Source organism: Zalophus californianus, chromosome 4, assembly GCF_009762305.2.
Source record: "Zalophus californianus isolate mZalCal1 chromosome 4, mZalCal1.pri.v2, whole genome shotgun sequence".
Lineage (NCBI taxonomy): Eukaryota > Metazoa > Chordata > Mammalia > Carnivora > Otariidae > Zalophus > Zalophus californianus.
In genome coordinates, this window is record NC_045598.1 from 154,525,353 (window position 1) to 154,552,648 (window position 27,296).

At 37.8% G+C, this 27,296-nt stretch overlaps 1 protein-coding gene across 10 annotated transcripts in view; it reads right to left on the bottom strand.

Moving 5' to 3' along the window:
• The window catches only part of RGS22 (regulator of G protein signaling 22), a 118,771-nt gene that overhangs the window by 35,985 nt on the left and 55,490 nt on the right, over positions 1 to 27,296 (bottom strand). For 9 of the 10 annotated variants that reach the window (XR_003517448.2, XM_027579587.2, XM_027579540.2 and 6 more), the window contains exons 12-14: positions 24,169 to 24,283; positions 22,615 to 22,737; positions 21,497 to 21,598 (exon numbers count right to left, since the gene is read on the bottom strand). Coding sequence is in view for 9 of the 10 variants with exons in the window: in XM_027579587.2 (XP_027435388.2) it covers positions 21,497 to 21,598; positions 22,615 to 22,737; positions 24,169 to 24,283 (340 nt within the window). In the remaining variant the exon portion in view is untranslated. The remainder of the gene's footprint in view (positions 1 to 21,496; positions 21,599 to 22,614; positions 22,738 to 24,168; positions 24,284 to 27,296) is intronic. The other variant, XM_027579561.2, reaches the window with a different exon arrangement.

Genomic DNA, 27,296 nt, shown 5'->3' on the forward strand with positions numbered 1-27,296 from the left:
GGATAAAGTACAAAAGAAGTTGAAATGGTGACTAGAATAACAGTGATAGAAATGAGAGTCAGTTTCTTGTGGACACCCAAATCCGTTCTTTTCCCTTTCTCTCCCAGTCTTGCCTTCACTCTGCTTGTCTTTCAAGATCTGCTGCTACCTACAGTCTCATGAGAGACTCTAGATGCTATTTATATTGTCTATCATTATACCTTGGTGGACACTTTGTGATGCCACGGTAAAGCCAGGTTGCTGTATGTGACTATATCCAGTTGGCTTGGGCTTTTACCTTCTGAAATTTTGCTTTATGATTTTCTTCAGAATGAGCGTCACTTCACTTTGCCAATTACTGTATTAATAGCACAACTTCCTCTCTCTGATCATTATTCTTCATCCTTTTATACTTCTCACCAAGCTTTTCTTTACCTTCAGCACAATCTGTGGCTTCTTCCTGTCCTCCAAATAAATGGGGCACCACCTAATTTCTCTTACTTTCTTAGATGATCGGGTCTGAAGATTGCCCATCATTTCAACTACACTCTTACATCCTTAATTCCTCCCATCTTGATTTTCTGCTCAATTCTGAGGCAGCTGAATCATTCATTTTTCCAACTCTGTCCTCTAGCTCCCAATAAAAACTATCACAGCTGGCTCCATTATACATAGATTTTAAAAAAAGAAGAACTTCAGCTGTGATGGCAAAGCTCAGTACGTTTGTGCATATTTCTAATCAAGTCTTATCTCTCCATTTCTAAACTTTGCCATCCTCCGTAAAGCTCCCAACTGTTCCTTATGCTTCTTCACTTTCAGAAGATTTATCTTCCACTGAACTGGGAAAAAAAACTCTGGTATGAATGCCCTCAACTTTCTCCTCAAGAGCCTTCTTCTAAATATTTTTCTTTCTCTGATGTTTCAGAGGAAGACTCCTCTCCAAGACTAAGCCGTTCATGTGTGGTCTTGACTCCATTCTCCCCAACCCCACCCCCAGAACTTTGCAACATTGATTATTTCCTTCGTGCTAATGTCCTTAATTCACTTTGCCATTGATTCCATCTTCTTCCTTATGCTACAAAGGTGTTCAGATGAGGTGTCTCTCCCATTGTAAAGTAAGTTTCTTGACTGCTTTGCCAACAAACTATTGCTCTTCTCTCTTTCCCATCTCTACAGATCTTCATACTCCCTTTTCACCCACTTCTCAACCTACTGCAATCTGGTTTGCAGGCCAATGAAACTGATCTCCAAGTTCACTCACAGCCATACACACAAACACCAATTTGATAGCTTCTCTCCTTAATCTCCACCCTCTTATATTCCCTTTGAAGCTGCTACATTGTTGACTACCCTCTCCTTGACTCTCTCCTCTGCCCTCAACACTGTCTCCTGATTCTCTGCTTATTTCCACTCTCGGACTCCTTTGATGATTCCTTTTCCTCTATCTCCCCTTAAAGGAAAGCATTCATTAAAATTCTATGTTCAACTATATTTTCTTCTCAGTTCACATTCTTGCAGTTTCTCACACATGCCAGGCACCCTCTCATAGGATTTTCACACGATGTCCTCTATGCCCTCTAGGCACACTCCAGCCTTATCCTCTTTCTGCCTTTTGCTCAGTGTTCCTTGACTCCTGAAGTCTGTCTTTGGTATCATCCTTACGTGCTCCTATGGGGGCCTTGTACTTGTATATTTCTCCCACTGGACCACAAGGTCTAGGAAGACAGATTTAGGTCTACTTTGTTTGCTACTACATCCTTAGCATCTAGTATAATGTTAAATTTAGGATGAACGAACAGATGAATGAAAGACTTTGTCCATTCCCAGAGACTTAACAGTTAACTATATGTAGAAGAAACCTAAATACATATAGCTTTAGACCTGATTTCTTTCCCGAACTAAAATCTCTGCTTTTAGTTGCTAACTTATTATTGCTATATGGATAGCTTACAGACCCTCAAACTCAGTGACTCAATAATATAACAAATTGTTGTTTCAGAGCCTCCAAGCCTCTCCCTTCCCTCTACATTTCCAGTTTTCATTACCATTCACAGCACAACCTTTGACATCCACTTTCCTTGCCTTCTCCCTCAAATGCAAGTCCTATGAATTTACCTTTCTACATTGAAACAAGGAGAAACTGATCAGAACAAGTATAAAAATATGAAGAGGAAATAAAAGGCAGCAGTTCCATTCCAACAAGAAACAAAATAAAAGTCAGACTTCTGGCCAAGTTCGGTGAGACTCTTTCCAGGCTACTGTCTACTACCTTCCTTCCTGACCTCGCACTTTTACTTCCTTCTATGAAGCCACAGGGGTCCATGCATATTTTTGTTGCTGTTGTTGTTAAACTATTTTTGTCCAGTCTTATTGAGAAAGAATTGGCAGACAGCACTGTACAAGTTTAAAGTATACAGTATAATATGATTTACATATATTGTGAAATAATTACCACAGTAAGTTTAACCATCCATCATCTCACTTAGATACCAAAAAAAAGAAAAAAAAATTTTCTTCTCATGAAGAGAGGAGTATCTACTCTCTTAACAACTTCTGTACGTACCATACAGCAATGTTGACTACAGTCATCATGGTGTAGGTTACTTCCCCAGTACTCACTTATCTTATACCTGGAAGTTTGTACTGACCACCTTCTTTAAGCAACCCCTACACCTCTAGTCACTACAAATCTGATCTCTTTTTAATGAGTTTGGGTTTTTTCATATTATTTAACTGCCTATTCCCACAGTCTCAAGGAGCCGTAATTAGGGTAGCCATATAACCCCATTCTCGCTTAAGCTTATTGTCGTGGCATAATTATTAAGAGTTTCCCTTTCACTCGGAAAAGAATCCTGGTTTAGATAATAAATTATATGTTCTCCCTATAATTAACTGACACCAGTTAGATGACACTATAAGATCTCTCTAAAACCAAGAATCCTAGAAGTGCTCAACACATATTTAGAGCTGAAAATACAGAAAGGCGGAAAATAGTCCTTGCTGAGAAACACGTTTGTCTGATCACAATCAAATGAATTGAATACTGTTATCCAAGCCAAAATCCCAAATATTTTATTTAGAACTTGGATTGAAGCTTCACAGACTTCTCTGTTAAGACTAAATGCATTGGGGACACCTGGCTGGCTCAGTCAGAAGAGCATGTGACTCTCGATCTTGGGGTTGTGAGTTCAAGCCCCACACTGGGTGCAGAGATTACTAAGAAAAAAAAATTTTTTTAAAGAATGAATGCATTAAATGAAAATCTTAACAGAAATTTAAAAATCTTTCCCCTTTCTATTGCACCTAAATTTAGATATTTGTTTGTCTTCTCACCTTTTTTTGGTGGGGGGGGACTTCCTGTCTGTTTATTGAACATTGTTCATTATCACATAAGTAATTTCTCTTTGTTCATACAGTATCAACCCCCACTCTGATAACCAGCATAATCCTTAGGAGCATATGCTTCCCCTCACCTCCCTAATTCTTTACCACTGTTATAAAATTACAGAACTGGAAACATTAGAAAGGGGCTTGAAAAATCATCCTTTCCAGAGTGTCTCAAAATCACATTTTGCACATTTATTGTCTTCTTTTGAGGCTCAGTCTCTGGTCTCTCTGCTCCCAGAGTGGTATGGACAAAAGTAGGTAAGGGGATAAGAAGGAAAAAAAATGGATTTGATTGTAAATTCTTTATTGGGCCGCTCTGTACATTTACAGTACATTCAACTGAACTATGCTGTTAAAATCTGACAATGTCTTTCTAATATGTGCTTCTAATAATCCAGGGACAATGTATAAGTGGACTGACAACCGACTACATATAACAAATACAAGGGATGGTAATCACATATTTGAAACAAAAGGCTAAAGAACAGCTTTAAAATCTGTATAAAGATGATGAAGATGATTTTTAAGTTGATGTGAACTTACTTGAAGAAGGAATATAAAGCTCATGCTACATGATAGCTAAAAAATATAGTCTAATTGGGGTTTACAAACATTGCTTAAGTGTCCTGGGTCATTTGCTTTTTTATTGGCCACCCAGTTCTTCCTTTCTAACCACTGAGGAAATAACAATGTAGCTAATGTTGGAGAAGAGAATGCTCCCTTCATACCCTAGTCAGCTACTCTGATTCACATTAAAGCAGAGATTCACTCACACACAGCTGTGGTCAACAGGATTCCAATTTAAACATGAACCTATGATGCTTTAACAACCCAACAGGAAAGTGTTTGAGAAGGGACACAAGCCCTGCCTGTCTGCGATCAGACTGCCGGGCTCTGCACACAGTACAGCTCTCAACCCCCTCTCTCCCGTAGGCGCTCAAAGGTGATGTAATCAGGAAATGCACAATGGGCGGCTTGCCCGGCCGCTTTACACCTGGGCCTGTGACTCACTTTCTTGGCCTCTGTATCAGATAGAGGGGAAAAAGCAATGCCTGCCCTTTAAAAAAATCTCTTAGGGTCTTGAAATTCTGGGAATTAACTTTCTTGTTTAACTAAACTCCGATGACCATAGGATAGCTAACAAGACCATCAAGAGGAAAAAAATATAGGATGGATACCGTTGGAAAAACGAGGAAGAACTGAATTGGATAGTGGAATGGAGAAATGAACTGAGGGAATGAAGACAAAAGAGAGAAAGAAGTGACATTTTTGACACCATTTTGCTTTGCTATCTAAAGGATGGCCAAATGATGGACGATATTTCATCATAATTACTTATAGTACATGTTAGTTTGTTGCCATTACAAGAAAAAAACCATAAAAATGTTTCTATGCTTGCTTCTTCAAGGAAACCTCTGATGCTTCATTAATTAGAGCCAATATCCTATACATGACGAGGGTATCGCATTACACAGGAGATGGCTCAGATTAAAATATGCCATTTCCCATTGTGATTTATATTTTTTTCCCAACCTTAAGGTAATTTTGCATGTAAGATTTCAGCCTTGCCACTCTAGTACTAGTTTTCAAAATCATTCTAAAATTATTACGGTAAGTTTATATGATAAACATATTCTTGGATGGAAGTGGATCCCAATCTCCTTTCAAATATATCATAATGCATTCCAGGCTTAGTTTTCCCACTTTTGATTCATTCTCATATGAAGACCCTGGAATGGATTGATGTTTTCTTACTGCATCATAAAGCTTAGGAAAACATACCTGAGAAATGAGAACTGCGGGCTTATTGAATTTATCCTTGTTATTTAACAATGTCAAGAGCAAAAAATAAAATAAAATAATTTCCACAACTGCCTGTGCTATTTGGCTTTCTCATTGTACCAAAGACAAAATGATGACAGCCACGGGGTTAGATTCCAATTATTATGCTGTAGAAGCACCCAGCAAAGCTGTCTTCCTGTGCCAAAGGTGAGCATAGTCTTTGGGAAAGCATCTTTTCCATAAGCAGGGGCCATTTGATGAGCTTCAGCTTGACACTCATCTGTGTTCCAATGAAAATAAGAACAATTTCTGTGTAGCCTTAAAAGGCAAAGTCAAGAATAATACTAAATGTTGTAGCACATGTGTTGATTTGTTATGTTACATTTCAGCTGTTAGTTATGCTAATGGAACAGTTTCACATACTTGGTTTTGATGTATTTATTTTAATGATCATGTGTATGTATCTTTCTGTGATTGCCTGGTAAGATTGACTGCATGATGTTCTGCTGTCACCACCAGGCCAGGACTGGAAGTAAGGGGTAAAAAAAAATGTAAAGCTTCAACTTCACAACTGTAGGACTTAAAGTAAGTCCCTCAGTACAACAGGGACAAGATGTGTCAGAACCAATTGGCTGTAAGATCTTAATACAAAATTACAGGACATCTAGCAGAGCCTATCAACAGGTGAACTAAAACTGGGGACATTTAAAAAGTGGATTTTCAATATAACTTATTAAAGGAGGCTAGATATTAGGAGAAAACATTTATGCTTCAGCATTTGGTGTTATTCACAAGTCCATTTTTTCCATAAGATGCCTTACCCCACTGCAGCTGCGAAAGAAGGGATTCTAATCGTGTGACTACTAAGGCTGCTGGAAGATGTGCATCTTTCACATTCTCCTGGTGAGTGTCCAAGATGCCCACCGAGAGCACAGGAAACATACAAGTGCCTGCTGCTATTGTCTTCTACTTACTGGGGGGCAGCATTAGGGTTCTGCCAGATGGACGAACAGGGTGCTATCAACAAAGACCTAGCTGGCTCCCTGGGAAGAAGCCATAGCCCATAAAACCCATGACACTATGGCAAACACCCTAAAGACAAAAGAAGAGAAGAGTTTTTGGCTACTGAAATATACAAAGGTTTTTTTTGTTTTTGTTTTTTTCCGGTAAGCTCCTTCTTTCAGTTCATAATAAACAAACTGTGCAGGACCTGGAGATTCTGGAGCAAAGGTGATGCATGCCTTCTTTGGTAGGTATAAGCAAGGGGTTCAAAAGCAGTCTCTAAAGGATGGGAGAAAAATAAAGGTGGAGGGTCAGTTGTCTGCAGCTGTAACATTAGAGAAACTTAAAAGGGGAAAGGATCAGAGTGAAAGTTCTCTTGTCATCTCTTTTCCTCTGCCTTAAGCAATGGTACACTGGAACCACCTCATACCAGCTCAACAAATTCATAGATTTTCAGGGATTATGTGAGCAGGTTTTTAAACGCGGTTATTATTAAAAACTAAATTACATCAACCTACAATGAAATTATACTGAAAACAAAAATAGTGAATACCCAAAATTCATCACTTCCTAATGATTTTACTGCTTTTACTATCATCCATGCTCTTGAGGTTATTTACCTCTAGTGTATCTGAATGGTGAACTACTACTGCACGTTCTATTACACATCCCTTTCCAACTCTGCATTCAGTGATGTCATGTTGGCAGCTTGAAATCATCCATGGGGAGAGTGCTTACACCCAGAGATATGCAAATCTACAAATCAGGGCTGCCTTTCCCCCTGGAGAGCTGGTTGTTAAATATTTATCATCATGCCACTGATTATAAGGCAAATATACTTCTCTTTTCCTATCATGATCGCTGAAGAAAGAGAAATAGGGGCACCTGGGTGGCACAGTCAGTTGAGCGTGTGACTCTTGATTTCGGCTTAGGTCGTGATTTTGTGGTGGTGGGATCAAGCCCCAAGCTGGGCATTGTGCTCAGCAGAGGAGTCTACTTGTCCTGCTCCCTCCCCCTCTGCCCCTTCCCCCCTTCTTTTTCTCTTTAAAATAAATACATTTTAAAAATCTTAAAAAAAAAAAAAAAAAGAGAGAGAGGGGCGCCTGAGTGGCTCAGTCGTTAAGCGCCTGCCTTTGGCTCAGGTCATGATCCCAGGGGCCTGGGATGGAGCCCCGCATCGGGCTCCCTGCTCTGCGGGAAGCCTGCTTCTCCTTCTCCCACTCCCCCTGCTTGTGTTCCCTCTCTCACTATGTATCTCTCTGTCAAATAAATAAATAAAATCTTTAAAAAAGAGAGAGAGAGAAATAAAGTCAGAAAAAATGCAAATGACACCAATTAATTCAAATTTCACTGGAGGCAAAGTCATATACCTGAAAATACCAATTCATACCAGAATATGCCAATTCATAACAGTTTACTTAAATAGTGTTTAACTGACATCCAATTTTTAAAAATATGGATATGGTAAAGTTCTTTTTAATAGTTCAATTGGAGCAAGGTTGAACTACAAGAAGAGAGCAAACAAGCTCTTCTTTGAAACTTTACATTCTGAATAGTCCTTATTTAGAAAAGAGCAAAGTGAGCTTCAACGATCAATTTCCTTCAGTCTGATCAGTACATCAGAGGCGGTAAGAGTTTGGGAAAATCTTGTTAACTTGTCCTCCTGAGAGAATATAAGGAGGAGCTCTGAGGAAAAAACACGAAGCATCATGAGATATAAAATTGATACTAGTGGATCTTAATACAGTGTTTGGTCCCCAAAAGCCCCACATCACTTCCAGATAACCTCAAACACAGCAGAACAGACATCTGCTGTGCCAGATCATCAAGGACAAAACATATTGCGGCGCTTGAAGGCAAACAGCAAGCCATGTGGGACCTTCTCAACGGGGCTCAATAATTCCATCCTTGGAATTTATATGAAATAATAAGATGAAACTGTGCTCCAAAGAGCTAGAGGCAAAGGGTCCCCAGAGGGGTTTATAAAAGGAACATAAATGCCTTGATATGGGACACTTTCAGAAATCACAAAATATTTACTTCAGCAAAAAATGAGATCTGTTTTCATAACCATTTCACAGCTCTACCGGGCATAGAACATCATTATCTGAGTTCATATGAGGCAGGAAAAAAAAAAAATAATGAGCAAGTTCAGGCAACCCAGTGTTGTTTTTTCTGCAAAAAGAGGAAAAAATGATGATTTTTAATGACCTCTCATATCCCACTAGGAGCTCAAAAACATTACTGAGGAGCTACGCTGAGAGGGAATAAATTGCAGATGGAGCTTTCCACAAATGGGTTTTCATGTGAAGGACCTTGGGGTTTTTCAATTAGGAATCTTCAAGATTCCCAGAGATTGCAACATCCTGATACTGAGAGGCAAACTACTGCAGAGATCAACACAAAATGCAATTGCACAAAAAAAGATAATGTGATGACAATCAAACTGAGAATTTCTGGCAATCACTCCGATTCTATTAAGAAGAACTCAGTGCAAAAGAGAACCTAAAAAAAAAAAAAAGGATAAAAGAATGAAACAAACTTGAATCATTTTGGACAGAATGAAAAATCAGAAGGGAACACAGAACATGTTAAGTAAAGACAAAAGCAAACCACAAACTCAAGGGACAAAATATACTAGGCTTAAGGATAACTTGGGCCATTACTTCAGGTATTTTAAACAAAACTGATCAATATAAAATGGAAAAAATAAACAATTACGCGCAAAAAAGAGTTACGGCTACTTGGTTCAAGGAAAACTAAGCAACAAATAAGTATTTTATTTTGGTAAATTTTTGGATTCATTAAAAAAACTTCTGACAAAAGCAAAATATGTATTTAAACTAATGGAATCATTCAACCTCCAATAAAAATAATTTCTTGAAAGTCAACGAACAAAGAATAATTCAATGAGAAAAGCATGACTATATTAACATTTTTGGCTTTAAAAAAAACAAAACCAAAAACAAACAAAAACCTGTCTCACAAGGAAGTTAATCCACACTAACAAAACAAGAGAAACTGATCATGAAACCAGATCATTGAGGGATTATTTTACAATGAGAAAATCAACTGTCAAACAGGTTGGATGTTTGTTAGCCAGTCCATCACCTTAGAAAGCAACCTTAAAGGTTGCTTACAGTCAAATCAGGGAAATTAACTATGACCCCCATGAATGTTCTCTCCATGAGATCTATTAGGCTTATGAGGTGCTCACAGGAGTAGACCACTCAGCATAGTGCTTCAACTGCGAGGTCAAGGTCAGCCTCTGCAACATTCCGTTTCTGGATGCACTCCTGACTAATACTTCTCCTTGACGGGAACATACTTTCTTTAAATGTACCAGTACCTTCATTTTAAGTCTTGCTGGCCTGTGAAACCATTCCCTAGACAACTGCTCTGTTTTATTTACACATTGTTTTACACAATGATTTCACACGTTCAGTTTCAGGAAGCAACCTTATTTTTAAGTTCCTCCGGTAAAGTGGAAAGCGACAAGGAGACTTCATTGTTGCTCCAGTGAAATTTCTTAAGAGCTTTTTTTTTTTTAAGATTTTATTTATTTATTTGAGAGAGTGAGAGAGACAGAGAAGAAGCAGGGGGAGGGGCAGAGGGCGATGGAGAAGCAGACTCCCCACTGAGCAGGGAGCCAGACATGGGGCTCCATCCTAGAACTCCAGGACCATGACCTGAGCCGAAGGCAGACATTTAACCTTGACTGAGCCACCTAGGCGCTCCAAAGAGCTTTTTTTTTTTTTTAAGATTTTATTTATTTATTTGAGAGAGAGAGGGAGGAGGGATGGGGAGTGAGGGGGAGAAAGAATCTGAAGCAGACTCTGCACTGATCATGGAGCCCGAGATGGAGCTCGATCTTACCACCGCCCATGAGATCATGACCTGAGCCAAAACCAAGAGTCAGATGCCTAACTGACTGAGCCACTCAGGCACCCCAAGAGCTCTTTTTTAAAAGCAAACTTGAACTATACACACAGCATGCCTAGAAAGAAATGTTGATCACAGTTGAAGCTAGGTGATGGTATATGTAGGCTCCTTAAACTATTTTTATTTTTTTAAATGTTTTAAAATAAAAACACCTGGCTGGCAGTCATATAAAACTAATCAATGATTATCTATAATTAGGTTTATAATATGTTGCTAAGGATATAAATATGCCAGTGAGTTCATTCAGTCATTCAATAAATATTATTAGAGCATCTTCTATATGCCAGTTCCAGTTCTGAACACACAAGGTAAACAAAGCAGTCTTCTTGGAGCTTAAAGTGCAGTGGGGGAAAATGTTAAGGGTTAAACCTGGTATTTTGGTATTTGGTGTCTATAAAGATATTTGAAGATACTACAGTGAAAGATTAAACAAGCTGATAAACAGATACTCCTTTTTCTAGAGACAATAACAAAGCAATGACTTTAGAAGTTAAGTCTAATTGCTGAATGGATGGCCTTAAGAAAGTATTCAATTTCTCTAAATGTCAGTTTCCTAATCTGTAAAATGGGGATAATACCAATATCTGCCTTTTAGGATGGTGAAGAATTAAATAAAATTATCTCTTTAAAGTGATCACCACAGAACCTAACTGACAGTAAACATTAAATAAATGTCAGGTATAATGCTAATTATGGTTTAGAGAACTTCATATGCTGACTTCTCTGGAAACAAGAGGATGAAAAGAGGATCTTTGAAGATCCTTTTTTGGTTCATAATCCTATAATATTCAAAATCTGAAGACTGAATGTAGATAGCTGGTATAAACATCAGGAACAGGAGAAATGAATGAATAACTGTAAGCTAGAAAGCTGGCTTCTATACGTGTTCTTCCTGAATTCACTAGCAAGCACAATAAAATGGGATGCAAGATGGGAACCCCGCTGATGCTGTGCTCAGTGATTCATAGTGCACAGGATTCCAAGCCTGACTGCTACTTGGGACACCATCTCTCTGGTAACAAAAACAAATAATGTAATAAAGCCTGAAGAATAACTGCCCAGCACTCAAGAAGCAGCCTAATCATAAAGACACTGCAACTTACCATAAAGCTATGAAGAGGCACAGGATTTTCCACATTTAATCACCACCCCAGCCTCACCCCTCACCCATGCCCATTCATCTTTCAGGAAACACAGCTTGATTCTTAATGCTGCTGCTGTATAAAGAAATAATGAGCTCTGTTAGTGCACCTGAAAATACACCATCAGCCTAGAAAGGGAGCACTCAGCTCACAGCACTTTAATGAAAATGTCAGGACCACCCTGAAGTATTTAAGTCCTGTAAATGCCAAGGAAGGAGAAGAGCTAAACAATTAAGGTAATGGATGACAGCAAGCAAAGAAAAAAACTAAGCTGATTATCAGAAAAAATTTCAACACCGCCCCTCTTGGGCTATAAGTTTTTTCAAAGGAATTTATGGTAACACCGAAGGCCTTGGTTACCTAAAATTAGCTCAAACTACATGGAGAAACATTGTCAGGACAATGCAAATTTCATGGGGATAGGGCTAAAGGGTCTCCTCTTTCTCAATCTTCCTAGTGTTTTCTGGAAAAGTAGGCAAAAGAAGAGTACCTTCTTGAACCTTGATAGCACTTGGGTGGTAACACCTGTGTGTGCTTTGTTCCCCAAAGTGTTCCTACCATCAATCAGAGCCTTGTGTGTACCAGATGTTTGATAGCTGTTTGTGTAGATGTCAGTAAAAGTTTTTAGGCTAGGGAAAATGTGCTTGTAATTGGTGATCTAACAGCTATCTAACTTATGTTGATTTTTTGCTTCCACAGGAATAGACAGAAATAGGAGTAAAGGAGTCAAATACATGGACATACCTGTAGACCCCTCAGGTGGGATTATGCTGCCCAAGCTGGTATGAACTTCATTTGGCTCCACACTGTGTCTAAGATCACCTAATGGGAAACTAAAGTGATTTGGGCCCAGAAAGAATGAGAAGGCTAGCAATAAATAATTGCTGAATGAATATATTAATGAATTCTGCATTACTATCACATAACTTATGGCTTCCCTAAAAATACCAATGCATAATATAGGTCTGATGACATTTATTGACTCAGGTTTTGTGTTCTCTTTCTCTTGTGTGACATTTTGCAAACCCAAGAGTAAGCCAGTGACAGTACTACAGACTCTGGGTAGTTGGAAGTAGTCACTTAGACTGATCTATTTACTATGGTTTTGCATCAGGTGATTTCTTTGTAGGAAGGCACACACATAGGAGCAACAGTCACTCACTAAGGCATTAGGCCAGAATATTCCAAGCTATCAAATTATTGAGTGGAGATGTCAGGAGAGACTTCCAAATGTCAAGATTTCATCTAGTTATGGTAAAAGATACTGAAAAGATTTGAGATTTAGTCTAAAGTTGTTGACCTGAATAAAACATGACATTATAATTTTTTTGTTTGAAGTGTTGTCACCTGAAACAGATAAAGATTTATTTTGTAATTGCTTCACAGGGTCAGAATAACACCAAAGGATGAAAGGTTTTGGCTCAAAAGTGAAAAAAAAAAAAAAGAAAAGGAAACCGTTCTTTTCCTCCTACAGGTATTTTAAAAGAAGCTGATGATTATTTTTAAAAAACAATAACCAAAAACATTAATTCAAAAAGATATATGCACCCCCATGTTTATTGCAGCATTATTTACAATAGCCAAGATATGGAAGCAATCTATATGTCCATTGACATATGAATGGATAAAGAAGATGTGGTGTGTATGTGTGTGTAACGGAATATTACTCAGACACAAAAAGAATGAGAGTTTGCTCTTGCAACAACATGGATGGAGCTAAAGGGTATTATGCTAAGTAAAATAAGTCAGACAGAGAAAGACAACTATATGATTTCACTCATATGTGAAATCTAAAAAACAAATGATCAAACAATAAACAAACAAAAAGACTCTTAAATACAAAAAACAAACTGGTGGTTGCCAGAGGGGAGGTGGGTGAGGGGATGGGCGAAATAGATTTAAAAAAAGGTTAGGAGCTACAAACTTCCAGTTATAAATTAAATAATTCACAGAGATGGAAAGTACAACACAAGGAATATAGTCAATAATATCATAATCACTTTATATGCTGACTATACTTATCATGGTGAGCACTGAGTAATGTATAGAGTTGTCAAATCACTATGTGGTACATCGGAAACCAATATAACACTGTATGTAAATTATACCTCAATAATTTAAAAAAAAACAGAAAAAAAAAACAACCGTTAACCTGCTGGTGAAGAAAGAAGTAATTTCCAGTTAAGAACTTAATCTCCAGTTAAGATGCTATTAATTTGGTTTTATTTTAAATATAATTGAAGTACTTCAGTAATTATTTCTCTCCCCCACTAGAAAGTGAGCTCTTTAAGCAAAGAACTTTGCCCCAATCATCTCTGTATTCATAGAACCTTGCCTGGCACATAGCCGCCCTCAGTGAGTGTTAATTAGTAAGTAATAATATTGTCAAAGATATTCTTTAAAGGTTGTGATTCTATGAGGTATATCCTGAAACTCAGTAAGTTCTAGTATTGATTGAATGAATAGCTATGAATTTAGGAGTTGCTGTTCTTCCAACCTATTTGCTTGGATATCTTCAAATTCCTCTTTTCCTTCCCCATTGTCTAGGTAATTGAGAGAACCTTAAGTATTGACTCTAATAATGATAATATTTACTTATTCCATAGCGTGCTCTCCAGTATACAGGCAAAACATATCTTACTGCACTTTGCTTTGCTGTGCTTTGCAGATACTGCATTTTCTTTACAAACTGCAGGTCTGTGGCCATGCAGCATGGAGCAAGTCTACTGGCATCATTTTCCCAAAAGCATTTGCTCACTTTGTGCCTCTGTGTCATGTTTTGGTAATTCTCACAATATTCCAAACTTTTCATTATTATTATATTTGCTATGGTGATCTGTGATCAGTGACCTTTGATGTTATTGTAATTATTTTGGGGTGACACAGACTGTGCCCAAATAAGATGACAAACGTAATCGATAAATGTTGTGTGGGTTCTGACCGCTCCACCACCCAGCCATTCCCCTGTCTCTCTCCTTGTTCTCGGGTCTCCCTATTCCCTGAGACAAAACAATTGGAATTAGGTCAATTAATAGCCCGACAATGGCCTCTAAGTGTTAAGTAAAAGGAAGAGTCAATCAATGCAGCACACTTCATTATTGTTTCAAGAAATTACCACAGCTACCTCAACCTTCAGCAACCCCGACTCTGATCAGTCAGCAGCCATCAGTGTCGAAGCAAGACCCTCCCCCAGCAAAAAGATTATGACTTCCTGAAAGCTCAAATGATGGTTAGCATTTGCTAGTAATAAAGAATTTTTCTCAGAGAGAGAGAGAGAGAGAGAACAAGCAGGGGGAGCGGCAGGCAGAGGGAGAGGGAGAAGCAGGCTCCCGCTGAGCAAGGAGTCCGATGTGGGGCTCGATCTCAGGACCCTGGGATCATGACCTGAGCCAAAGGCAGCCGCTTAACTGACTGAGTCACCCAGGCGCCCCTAGTAATAAAGTATTTTTTAATTAAGGTATATACATTGTTTTTTAGACATAAGACTATTGCACACTTAATAGACCACAGTGTAGTGTAAACATACTTGAATATGCACTGGGAAACCAAAAAAATTCATTGGACTCTTTTATTTAATTTAATTTAATTTAATTAGAGAGAGAGAAAGAGAGCATGCAAGTGGGAGGGGAGGAACAGAGGGAGAGGGAGAGAATCTTAAGCAGGCTCCACACCTAGCACAGAGCCCCAATGCAGGACTCGATCTCACAACCCTGAGATCATGATCTGAGCTGAAATCAAGAGTCACCCGCTTAACCAACAAAGCCACCCAGGCACCCCTCGTTTGACTCACTTTATTGTGATATTTGCTTTATTGCAGTGGTATGGACCAAACCCACAATATCTCCAGGTATGTCTGTACTACAAAATATTCCCACCTACATTATCTTATGTCATCCTTACAGACGTCCTGTGAAGTAGACATGAGAACTTTTATAGGGTAAAGGAGGTGAAGTGCAGCATTGAAATCAGTTCTGCATCTCAAGTTTGAGCTTAATTTTGTTCCTAGCTATGAAACTTTGGCAAGGTTAACATTTCAGAGATGTAGTTTGTTTTTATCTATTTAAAAAATAGGATAAAAATACCTTGTATGTTTACTGTGGGTTTTAAATTAGAAAATATATGACTGCTTCCTTTTCTGGTATACTGACAGGCTAGATTAGTTGAAAATCCTTTCTCTATAAAATACCTAAAATATTGGATAAAATATAACAAATATTCTTTTAAACGTATGGCTGAGATAATAAGGAAACCCAGCAGGGGCCAAAATTAAGTAATATACTAAAAATTAGGGTGATAAGCATGAGCTGACAATGGGACTACCATGAGGCAAACCAAGAGTGTGGGTTATAAGAGCCACTGGGTACAGGAGACAAGTCCTTGGACCCTCACTAGGTGGAAAAGTTATACTAAGAGCCATACATACACCAAGGTCCTTGAAGGGCCATACACAATGTGAAATGCAGAATGGGGAAAAAATATATGCATGTGTATATCTCTATCTCTGTCTCTATCTCTATCACTACCTATATCTACACTGACCAAACCTAGGAAACAAAAACAGAAGCTTGTTTGCCCTGGCCTAGACTCCATGCAAAGGAATAAAAGAATGTCTCCTCAGGATTCATTATTGTAAACTTACCATCTTGTGGGTTGGGTTTTCAAGATTACACTTGGCAAATAAGGAAACTCCGAGACGAGAAATCAGCATTAAAAATGTGCCTAGCATAAGCACCATAGGTAAAAACCTCCCTAAACAGCTCATAATTCAGACTTACATATAGGAAGGAATGCAACATGTCGGCAAAAATAATAAATAGCAAAATTAGTTCTTCCAAAAACTACAAATCATAGAATTACTGGATGCTGTAGCAGTCAGACTCTCAGTGTCTCCTAGTGTTCATGCCCTTTTGTAATTCTCTCCCCCTATGTGGGCATATAATGCATGGCTTGCTTCTGACCAACAAAATACAGTAATAGTGATGAGATATATATGATTATGTGTATGTGATTACATTACACACAATGGTAATGCCTGTCTTGCTAAGAAACTGCCTCCCTTGCTGGTTTTGGAGAAGGAAGCTGCCATGTTGTGAACTGCCACCATGGAGGGGGCCACACTACATGGCACAGAGCTGGGGTAGCGTCTAGCCGACAGCCAGTGAGAAACTGAGTTCTCTTCAGTCCAGTGGCTGCAAGGACCCTGATGCTACTGACAACCATGAAGCAGATCCTTCCATGTGGGACTACAGATGAGAAACCAGCCCTGGCCAACATCTTGATTTACAATCTTGCAGAGGACCCAGCAAAGTTGTGCCCAGACTCCTTATCTATATAAACTGTGAGATAATAAATGTGTGTCATTTTAAGCCACAAACTTATGGTAATACTGTCATGCAGGAATAGATAACTAACATAGCTACAGACTATAATATATGTTTAAAATGTTTAAAGACAAAAGAAGAAATAAAAACAGGAAGGAAAAATGAGACAAAAACATCAGAGAGACTTGAAAAATACAAGTAGAATATCTAATAATAAAAAAATAATTCTTAAAATAACTTAACTCAATGGATGGGTTAAATAGCAGATTGAAATCTGCTGAAGAAACAACATATGAACTGGAAAACAGATGAAAGGAAATATATCTATTTCAATTTACCACATGCAACACAGATACTAAAAGACAGAAAAAGGGGCACCTGGGTGGCTCAGTCAGTTAAGCGTCTGCCTTCAGGTCAGGTCATGATCCCAGGGTCCTGGGATCAAGCCCCAAATCGGGCTCCCTGCCCAGTGGGGGAGCCTGCTTCTGCCTCTGCCCCTCACCCCACTTATAATCTCTCTCTCTCTCAAATAAATTTAAAAAAAAAGACAGAAAAACTTGAAAGATTAAGAGAGCTATAGGATTGACAACATTGACCAGACAGGGAATCCTGAAGGAGAGAACACATAAAAGAGAAGTAGAAAAACTGAAGGAAATAATGGCTGAGGATTTTCCAGAATTGATGAAAGACATGATTCCTCAGATTCTAGAAGCAACTTAGACCCAAGAAAGATAATTATGGTAAACACACTGACGTGCAATATGGAACACTGAAGTTTAAGAGAAGATTAAAAATCAAACGATGAGAAAAAGCAAAGGGGGCAAACCCTAAGACAGTAAAATAATATCATCAAAGTGCTAAGAGAAAACTGTCAACCTAGAATTTTATATTTAGTCACATGACTGATGAGAGAATTTAAATAAACATTTTCAGACAAATAAAACCTGTTTTACCACTAGTAAATCCTAATGAAAAACCTACTAAAAGATATTCTTCAGAAATGAAACCCAAAGGAAGGAATATGATGCAAAAAGCAATGGTAAGCATGAAATCTGTGTGTGAATAAATCTACACAAACATCAATGGTATCAAAACAAAAATGATGATAGCTACTTGGTAGGTATATAAAAAAATTTTAAATGCCATACAAAAATGATATGTAAAATGGTCAAGGTGTGGTAGAATTAAAGTGTTCTAAGATCCTTAAATTATTTGAAAGGATTAAGATAATGATTAATTGTAGACTTTGTTAATTTTGGTATGCATGTTAAAACTGTAAGGGTGAAAACAGAAATAGAATATGTAATTTCTAAAACAGTAGAGAAAATAAAATGTAAAGCATTATTACCACCCACATTTTATAGGACATTAAACTGAGGCTTATTAAACTGACTGACTTGACTAAGTTTACCCAGCTAAGAACTAGCATAATAATAACAGCATGTGACGTAAACTCATTTCTTTCAACTCCAAGTCTGTGATTTTTTTTCCTTCTATGTCATATACCCTCTGATACATGTTCCATTGAATAAGGCAAAAAATCTCACACTGCTGCAAGAATATCTTTATGTTAAACAGCACTTTGTAGTAAAAGTAAGCAAATCCTCTTATTCTTTTCCATTTCATTCTTACCTACTCTCTCCACTCATTAATTCCTACATTCCCCAAATAATTTTTCTCCTGGGCTCTAATCTTTACTGTTTTTTTTCTCTCTTCCTCTTTCCCACTTAAATATGTATGTGATTAATAAGAATAAGTATGTGTACACGTGTGTAAACGTGCAATATTTATGATCGTACTTGTTTATTTCAAAAAAAAATTCTCAATGTATATGCTGTAGAGAGTGGTAAATTCTAAATGCATAGTTTTGGCTGGAATGCGCTTTGTTTGAAAGATTTCTACAAAGATGAAAGACGTCATAAAAGTCAGTGGTACCCAGATCTGCTTCATTCTATTATAGTACTCTATGACTGAAGCAAGTATGTACTATCAAAAAAGCAGTAGGACTATCTGTGGCAACAATCTAGGCTCCAAATCTTAGCAGTGGTAGATGGTCCCCTGGAAAACTGTTGCTAGAGTCAAAGACTTTACCTCTGCACTAGGGTAAGTGACTCCTTTTCTCCTTGCCAAGACCATTTCCATTGGCTTCTAACAGCACTATTCTATCTTGAAACCATGCAGTAAAATCTTCAGGATGCGCCCTAGGCTGCAGTTCAAGTTCTTGGACAATTACTCTTGCTAAGTCACTGTCACTGATTCCGCATCTAGTCTGCCTACAGAAACTTCTGCAATATTTTATGAGGCAAAACGTCAAGGTATGTAATTTGCTTACTATCATACAGAAAAGCATATAAGTCCCTTGGAACCAACTCTCAGTCTCCTACCATAGAGCATGTCAGATGTATAAAAACAATATAAAATCAAGTTCACAGTGCCTTTAACATAGTGCCAGCTGATTACATTCTACCATTGGCATTATTGATCCAAATATCTGTATTGTAAATATACTCTTGAAGAAAGCCATACAGCATTTGTATTATAAAGAAATGAATGCTATTTCATACTGTGAGACAATTCTTACATCTGGAGGCACAGAAATCTTGGATAATTAAAACCTAAACCAATCTAGACCATTGCTCCATTAACCAAAAAATAAAGTAACCATAGATGTAAAAAGCAAACAAGCCAAGAAAAAAAAATCACATGACTTGCTCCTTCAATTTCCCTCTATTAACCTGAAGGCAACTTTCTCCACTGTTCCCCCCTCCCTCCTGCTGTGACTCCCCAAAAGATAACCTAGGGAAGAATATGTGAAGTCATATGGTATTTATCTCTCTGACTTATTTCACTTAGCATAACACCCTCTAAGTCCACCCTTATATGTGGAATCTAAAAAACAAAACAAATGAACAAATGACAAGAAAACAGATTCTTAAATATGAAAACAAATTGGTGGTTGCTAGAGGGGAGGTGAATGGGGACATGAATAAAACAGATAAAGGCAATTAAGAGATACAAACTTCCAGTTATAAAATAAGTCATGGTGATGAAAAGCACAGCATAGGGAATATAGTTATTAATGTTGTAATAATGTTGTTTGGTGACAGATGTGACTACACTTACAATGATGAGCACTGAGTAATGTACAAAATTGTTGAATCACTATGTTGTACACCTGCAATGAATCTAACGTTGTATGCTAATTATACTTCTATTTACAAAAAAAAAAATTAGAAGATAATCTAGAGGAGGATAAAAAGCTTTCAGACCTTGATGATCCCCAAACAGAATAATCCATCTCAGAATAACCAAAAGTTGGCTGTATCCTGTTTCACAATACTTCTATAGCGGGTAGAATAATTTCATTACTAAGAACTAGTAAGTCTACCAATAGACTTAAATAGAATTTCCACTTGTACAAGTGCATGGAAATATGGTGACTACAACAACAACAAAGAACCCACTTGATGGACCAGCCGAAGATGTTTGGAGGAGTGGGCTTTGCAGTAGTGAAAACATAATAAATAACAGATGGTACTTTTCCAGACAGGAGCAAGAGGCCAGGGGGAGGAGGATATGTAGAGACCCACAGGTCAAGGATGAACAAGCAAAAGAGCCCACTGTGTGGTCTCAAAAAATGGTACTGGCAAATTAGAGCTATAATTTCATGATCGCATTGAGCCAGATCTGGGCTAGGTAGCAGCTGAAGCCCTTGTTCTCATAATAAAAAGTACAAAGCTCTGTCAGCTGATTTACAAAGCATAGTTATTAACACCAGAGTCCAGACGGTGGAAGGAAAAACAAACATCCAGCAGCGGTACTCTCTGAGATCCTGAATAAGAATATAAGGTAATACACAATATGACAAAACTATCTCTGCATCATCTGGGGAGAGGTTCTCCGGAATGGGGTTATTCCAGCTTATGAGAACCACTTATGTGGTGAACAGATACAAAAGGGACTAGCAGTTTTCTAGGCTTGAAGACTTCTCTCGATAAAAGATCATAAGATCCTAGGGCTCCTGGGTGCCTCAGTCAGTTAAGTGTCTGCCTCGGGATCAGGTCATGATCTCAGGGTCCTGGTATCGAGCCCTGTGTCGGGCTCCCTGCTCAGCAGTGAGTCTGCTTCTTCTCTTTCTGCCCTCCCCCCTGCTCATGCTCTCTCTCTCTCTCTCTCTCTCTCTCTCTCAAATAAATAAATAAATAAATAAAATCTTTGAAAGAAAAAAAGATCACAAGATCCTAAGAATAAAAAGCTGAAAAGATTAAGTGAGCTTGAGTCATAATTCTATTCTCTTTCCTTCTTCCCCCTCAAAAGAGGCCACTCTCTTGGTTTCCCTTTGCAGAGAATCCTCTGTTCTTCCTCCTCTATTTTGCTTCAGCATGGTCTTGAGATGTTCTTTCCTCCACCTCTGTCTCTGTCTTACATGGTGTGTAGTACAGAAGCATAGGGGATGACATGGAGCCTACATCACAGAGTCAGCATCATTTCCCGCCCTCTAGAAGGTCACCAGGCTGAGTATGTCCAACAGTTGATTCCTACAGTAAGCTCAGAGAATAGCTCTGGTCAATGTCTCCATTCCCCATCACTTCAATGATTCATGACAAGTCCTGTCTCAGGGTTCTCTTTTAAGTCACTCACAACCAAACCAAAAAGGCATAAATTACAAAAAATATGGGATGTCCCTTATTGGCAGAACAAGTAATTGCCAGCAAAGAGAAAATAAAGCAAACCAAATAAAATAGATAAAATGGAAACCCACAAATCAAACTATAAAACAATATTGTACTGACATTTAAATGAAGTAATCCCATGGCAACAATTTAACTGCTGCCTTTTTGCCTGTAGTCCCAGATTTCTCTTGTTTGGAGCTGGACACAACTTTTTCATTTTTTTGTGTACTTAGAGCTGCACATTGAACCAACATTATTTACTACTTACTTGGGCTTGTTTGCATACTTTAAAAGGGTGAAGTGTTTCTTGGTAGAAAAGCTGATGATAAGCCTGTAGATCAAACCAAAAGTACACACTATTCTTCCACAACTGTAGGTGGAAAAAATACATAAATCATTACCACCCAATTATTAAAGCTCTACAAAGCCCTAATTTCAAATATAAATAATTGTTCAGCTCCTTGGTGTTACCATAAATCAGGTTCAATTTAAGATGGTCTTATCTTCTATTACAAACTGGCAGCATACAAAATATTTATTGGTATTGTCACTAAAATATATTTTTGCATGTATGCTTCTTACATAATTGGCCATTAAAATAGGAAGCATGCTGGTTAACAAAGAATAATCACATATTTCTGGCATGAAACCAAAATCTGGAGGTATTTTGATATATATGGACAAATGTATATCATACTAAAACCAAACACTACTCTAATAATTGAGCCAGTGAAATATTTTACATTTGAGCAAAATGAAAACAAAACAAAACAAACTGGCAATGAGTTTTCCACTATCCATTGCAACTTCTAATTGTTAGTTATTAAAAATGAAAATTAAAGGGGGATTGATAGACATCAACTCTGAATTTAATATATAGTACATCAAAACAAAATTACATGAGAATAAAATATTGTTAATAATGCAAGTCAAGGGGCGCCTGGGTGGCTCAGTCAGTTAAGTGTCCGATTCAGTTTCGGCTCAGGTCATGATCTCAGGGTCCTGGGATCAAGGCCCATGTCTGGCTCCATGCTCAGTGGGGAGTCTGCGTCAGGATTCTCTCTCTCCCTCTCCTCCCGCTGCCCCTCCCCTCTGCTGGCATGCTCTTTCTCTCACTCTCTATAAAATAAATAAATATAAAATTTTTTTTAAAATAATGCAAGTCAATCCTTTACTTTTCTTTGTAATTCTAGTAGAACAGTAAACCAAGAGAATTATAACTGAGATGTTTACATGTTTACTAAATATTTAGCACAAAATTTCTTACCAGAAGAAATGGAAATTTTAAGATCAAATAAAATTATTTGAGCATTGAATTACTTCAGCTTCTCTTAGTTTAAAATGAGGTAAAGGCATAAAATTAGATTTAAAATCATTATTTTCTACCTTGTTTCCTGAATGTTCACAGAATTTAGTAAAGAAGAATCCAGCTCTATTTTCTACATACAAAGTCTGCAACAAATTTTCCATGTCAAATCCTCCCAAGGCACCATCTGCCATGGTTTTAACCTAGATAACAAAACAGAAGTCCATGATCCACCCAAGAACGTGGTGATTTTTTATGACACTGTACAACAGGGTTTCATAAATTCTGCCAGGCTGTCATTTTCCCACTGGACTTTTTATTTTTGTACCTTATAAGTAATTAATGCAGTATGTTTGCATATAACTGTCACTTAAGAGTCATTTATGGAGGTAAATATAGCAGCAGACTTCATTCTATTATAAACCAATCTGATTTCAAACTTAATGTTAGGGTAACTTCTCAACCTCTATTATTTTCATGTTTCAGGCACAGCGATACCATTTTAGGAGTCTTCCAAAGCTCTGTTGGTGGCCTCGTTCCTACATATTTACTGTTATTTTAGCCTTGAGGTGATGCTATAATGGCTACAAGAGAGTTATAAAAAGAACCATCCTCAAGGTCTCTCAGCGCCGCTCATTAACTGTCCTCAGGGGGCCCCTCCTTGGAGAGTCTCACCCTGTGCAGGTCATGGCCTTCAGAATGTAAATGGTAATGTAAGTTCTCATAAAGCTCTGTTATTTTGGGGCCTCTCTGCCAACAAAGCTGGCAACCCTAATACCATTCTTGAAACACAGAAATTTGGCTACTTCCCCAAGCATAAGAGTGACTTCAGAATATGAAAAAGCATCCACCGTTCTCAGGAACTCTGGCATTTGCTGTATGGAACTCAGACTTCTTTGTAATCTTAAGATAACTGTGGCATGAACAATTTAAGGCATTGTTATAGTGTCTCTCTGCCTCTCTCTTTATCCCTCTTCCAAACATATTCTAAAGTGAGAATTTAATGTTTTTATGATGTTTAACTGTTGGCATCCCAAAAACTAAAAAAAAAAAAATATTATTTTGGTAGGGGAAAAAAGCCCTAGTTGGAAGAAAAGGAGAACTGTTTGCTTAGAATAAAATAAAAAGTTATACAAAATTATAGCTAAGTGTTCAGACCTTATTGGGACTACCAAAGTTTCTACCTAAAGTATAATCCTTAGGGAATATAAAATTGTCAACCACAAGTGGTGAAGTAAATCCACTTTATTAAGATAGCCACACACTGGAAATACTCTGCTTTATAAAAAATTGTTTCCAAAAAATGACATCAAACATTATTTTTTATCACATGTTAGCAATTTAATAAAAATAATAGATGCTCTTATTTTGTATCTAAGGTATTCTCACACCAAAACCAGAAGACAGCTATTTTTGAGAAAATAGTAATCAATGGAGTATATATAGTGACATGGTACTACAAAAGGAAACACAGATAAAATTTTTGTATAAAAATCTTTTTGGAAGGAAAAAATAAAATGTATTGTTTAGTAGAGAAAAAAAATACTATGGTAAAGCAATAAAAATTCTCTAAAATCAGGGGACATTGGTCAGTTAAATGAAGAGTCAGATAAATCAGTTCTCAAAATACTTACCAAAGGTTCTTCTGTGTAAGTGTATCTTCTATCCAGCTGGGGCTTCAGACATTCAGAAATGTCAGTAAAAGATGTTAAGCGAATAATTTTACTGCTTTCTGACCTGCGCCTCAACCTAAATTATAAGGATAAGAACGCATTGATCAATATATATTGAGCTACCTGTGGTACATGTGGCACCAAATCTTAGGAGTGCATCTGAACACTGTGAGAGAACAGGGGAAGAAAAAGTACAAGTATCAGGTCCGGCCTTTAAGAAGTGGCTGAGAGGGATGCCTGGGTGGCTCAGTCAGTTAAGCGTCTGCCTTCGGCTCAGGTCATGATCCTGGGGTCCTGGGATCGAGTCCCGCATCGGGCTCCTTGCTCAGCGGGGAGCCTGCTTCTCCCTCTCCCTGCCACTCCTGCTGTTTGTGCTTTCTCTCTCTCTCTCTCTAATAAATAAATAAGATCTTTAAAAAAAAAAGTGGCTGAGAAAATGAAGTACAGTCCTCAATAAAGACAACTCTCTATAAGATTAATTGCTAGTTGAATGAATTCAAGAATATAGATGTCTAATGACTGGAATGGATAACAATGAGAAGTCCCTTTGAGCTATATTAGTAATTAAAGAAAGGAGATTTTCCCTGAAAATAGGAGATGTATTGTAAGTGTGTGTGTGTGTGTGTGTGTGTGTTTAGAGGGGTTCTTTATTTTTTTAATTTTATTTTATTATGTTATGTTAATCACCATACATTACATCATTAGTTTTTGATGTAGTGTTCCATGATTCATTGTTTGCATATAACACCCAGTGCTCCATGCAGAATGTGCCCTCTTTAATACCCATCACCAGGCTAACCCATCCCCCCACCCCCTTCCCTCTAGAACCCTCAGTTTGTTTCTCAGAGTCCATCATCTCTCATGGATCATCTCCCCCTGCAATTCCCCCCACTTCATTTTCCCCCTCCTACTATCTTCTTTTTTTAACATACAATGTATTATTTGTTTCAGAGGTACAGATCTGTGATTCAACAGTCTTACACAATTCACAGTGCTCACCATAGCACATACCCCCCCAGTGTCCATCACCCAGCCACCCCATCCCTCTTAACCCCACCACTCCAGCAATCCTCAGTTTGTTTCCTGAGATTAAGAATTCCTCATATCAGTGAGATCATATGACACATGTCTTTCTCTGACTGACTTATTTCGCTTAGCATAATACCCTCTAGTTCCATCCACATCATTGCAAATGGCAAGATTTCAGGTTTTTTGATGGCTGCATAATATTCCATTGTATATATATATACCACATCTTCTTTATCCATTCATCTGTTGATGGACATCTTGGCTCTTTCCATAGTTTGGCTATTGTGGACATTGCTGCTATAAACATTGGGGTGCACATACACCTTCAGATCACTACATTTGTATCTTTGTGGTAAAGACCCAGTAGTGCAATTGCTGGGTCATATGGTAGCTCTATTTTCAACTTTTTGAGGAACTGCCATACTGTTTTCCAGAGTGGCTGCACCAGCTTGCATTCCCAGGTGCCCCTTGACTTGCATTATTAACAATATTTTATTCTCATGTAATTTTGTTTTGATATAATATATATTAAAGTCAGAGCTGATTTCTATCAATCCTTTAATTTTCATTTTTAATAACCCTAACAATTAGAAGTTGCAATGGATAGTGGAAAACTTATTGCCAGTTTGCATTCCCACCAACAGTGTAGGAGGGTTCTAGAGGGGTTCGTTAGATGGGGAGAATAGTGAGCAATAGGTGAAAGTAGGTAGGGAAAGCCTTGTTTAAAAGGCTGCACGTTAACTAATTTGCTTAGAGCAAGAGGACACTAACAGTTAAGTAAACACTATATAACACATACCAAACACTGTGCTAAATAAAATTCACATTATTATATTTAATCCTCACAACAGGTGGGATTCATAAGGATTTATATGTGGTAGTGCGGGGTGAGATAATGGAAGACTATGGACTTGACTAATGGCTTTAGACATTATCTTTTTATATTTTCTTATCCATCTCCCTCTCAATACCTCACTGCAATTATTCTAAGCCTTATTTTCCAGCTCCATAAAACATGCCCATCCACCTCACCAATATATCTGCACTCCAACCCACCAGCAGATTGCTTTGCAGGTTCTTCTCAGACAAAAGGTAGGTACCACATGCTTCTGTTTCCACTCCCTGATGTAGTAGACACTGTTGACTGACTGGTTTACTCAACACTCATTCCCAGATACTGGGTGATACTGAGAAAGCTAAATATTCACTTTCTAAGACCGACTTGCGGAGACGGATTGTCATGTGACACAGTTATGACTAATGAGATACAAAACAAAGTCTGCTGGGGAGCTTCTAAGAAAGCTTGCTTTCCTGACCAAAGGGAAAGGATTAATGAAAATTGCCCTTTCTTCTTCATGATTTGAAAGCCTGATATCAGGAGCTATAACACCAATGAATATGAAAGAATGGCCAAAAACATTACAAAAATTCAGGCCCTAATATTTCCAATCCAAGGAACCAATACTGGCAGTTGCTTACCCTCAGATTTCTTGTTCTGTGAGAAAAATAAGCCCAATTTGTCTAAGCCATTGTTAGTCAAGTTTTGTTATTTGCAGCTGAAAACTCTTAAATTATCTATCAACAAATATATCCACCTATACCTATCCTTATTTCCTTCCATCCTGTCTCAAGAAAAAGTGTCCTATCTCACATCCAAGGTTAATCTCGTGGCCTTTTTCTTGAATCCTTCCTTCTATTCTCCTTTGAAAATACAGAGCTTCTTTCTCATGGATCTTTAACTTTTCCCTTTCCACTAGATACTACTGTAGACATATAAACAGCCTCAGGTCTCCTCCACCTTAAAAATATTGCTTCCCACTACAGAAAATCATCAAATCACAAAGGAAGAGCAAGAAAAAAAAAAAAAGGAACAAGGGAATTATGAAATAGCCAGAAAACAATGAATAAAATGACAATAGGTCCATACCTATCAACAATTATTTTAAATGTAAATGGACTAACCTCTCCAATTAAAAGACACAGAGTGGTTTGAATGCTCTCATATATGCTGAAAAGAGTATGTTGTTACAACTCTTATGAAATATAATTTAGTAATATCT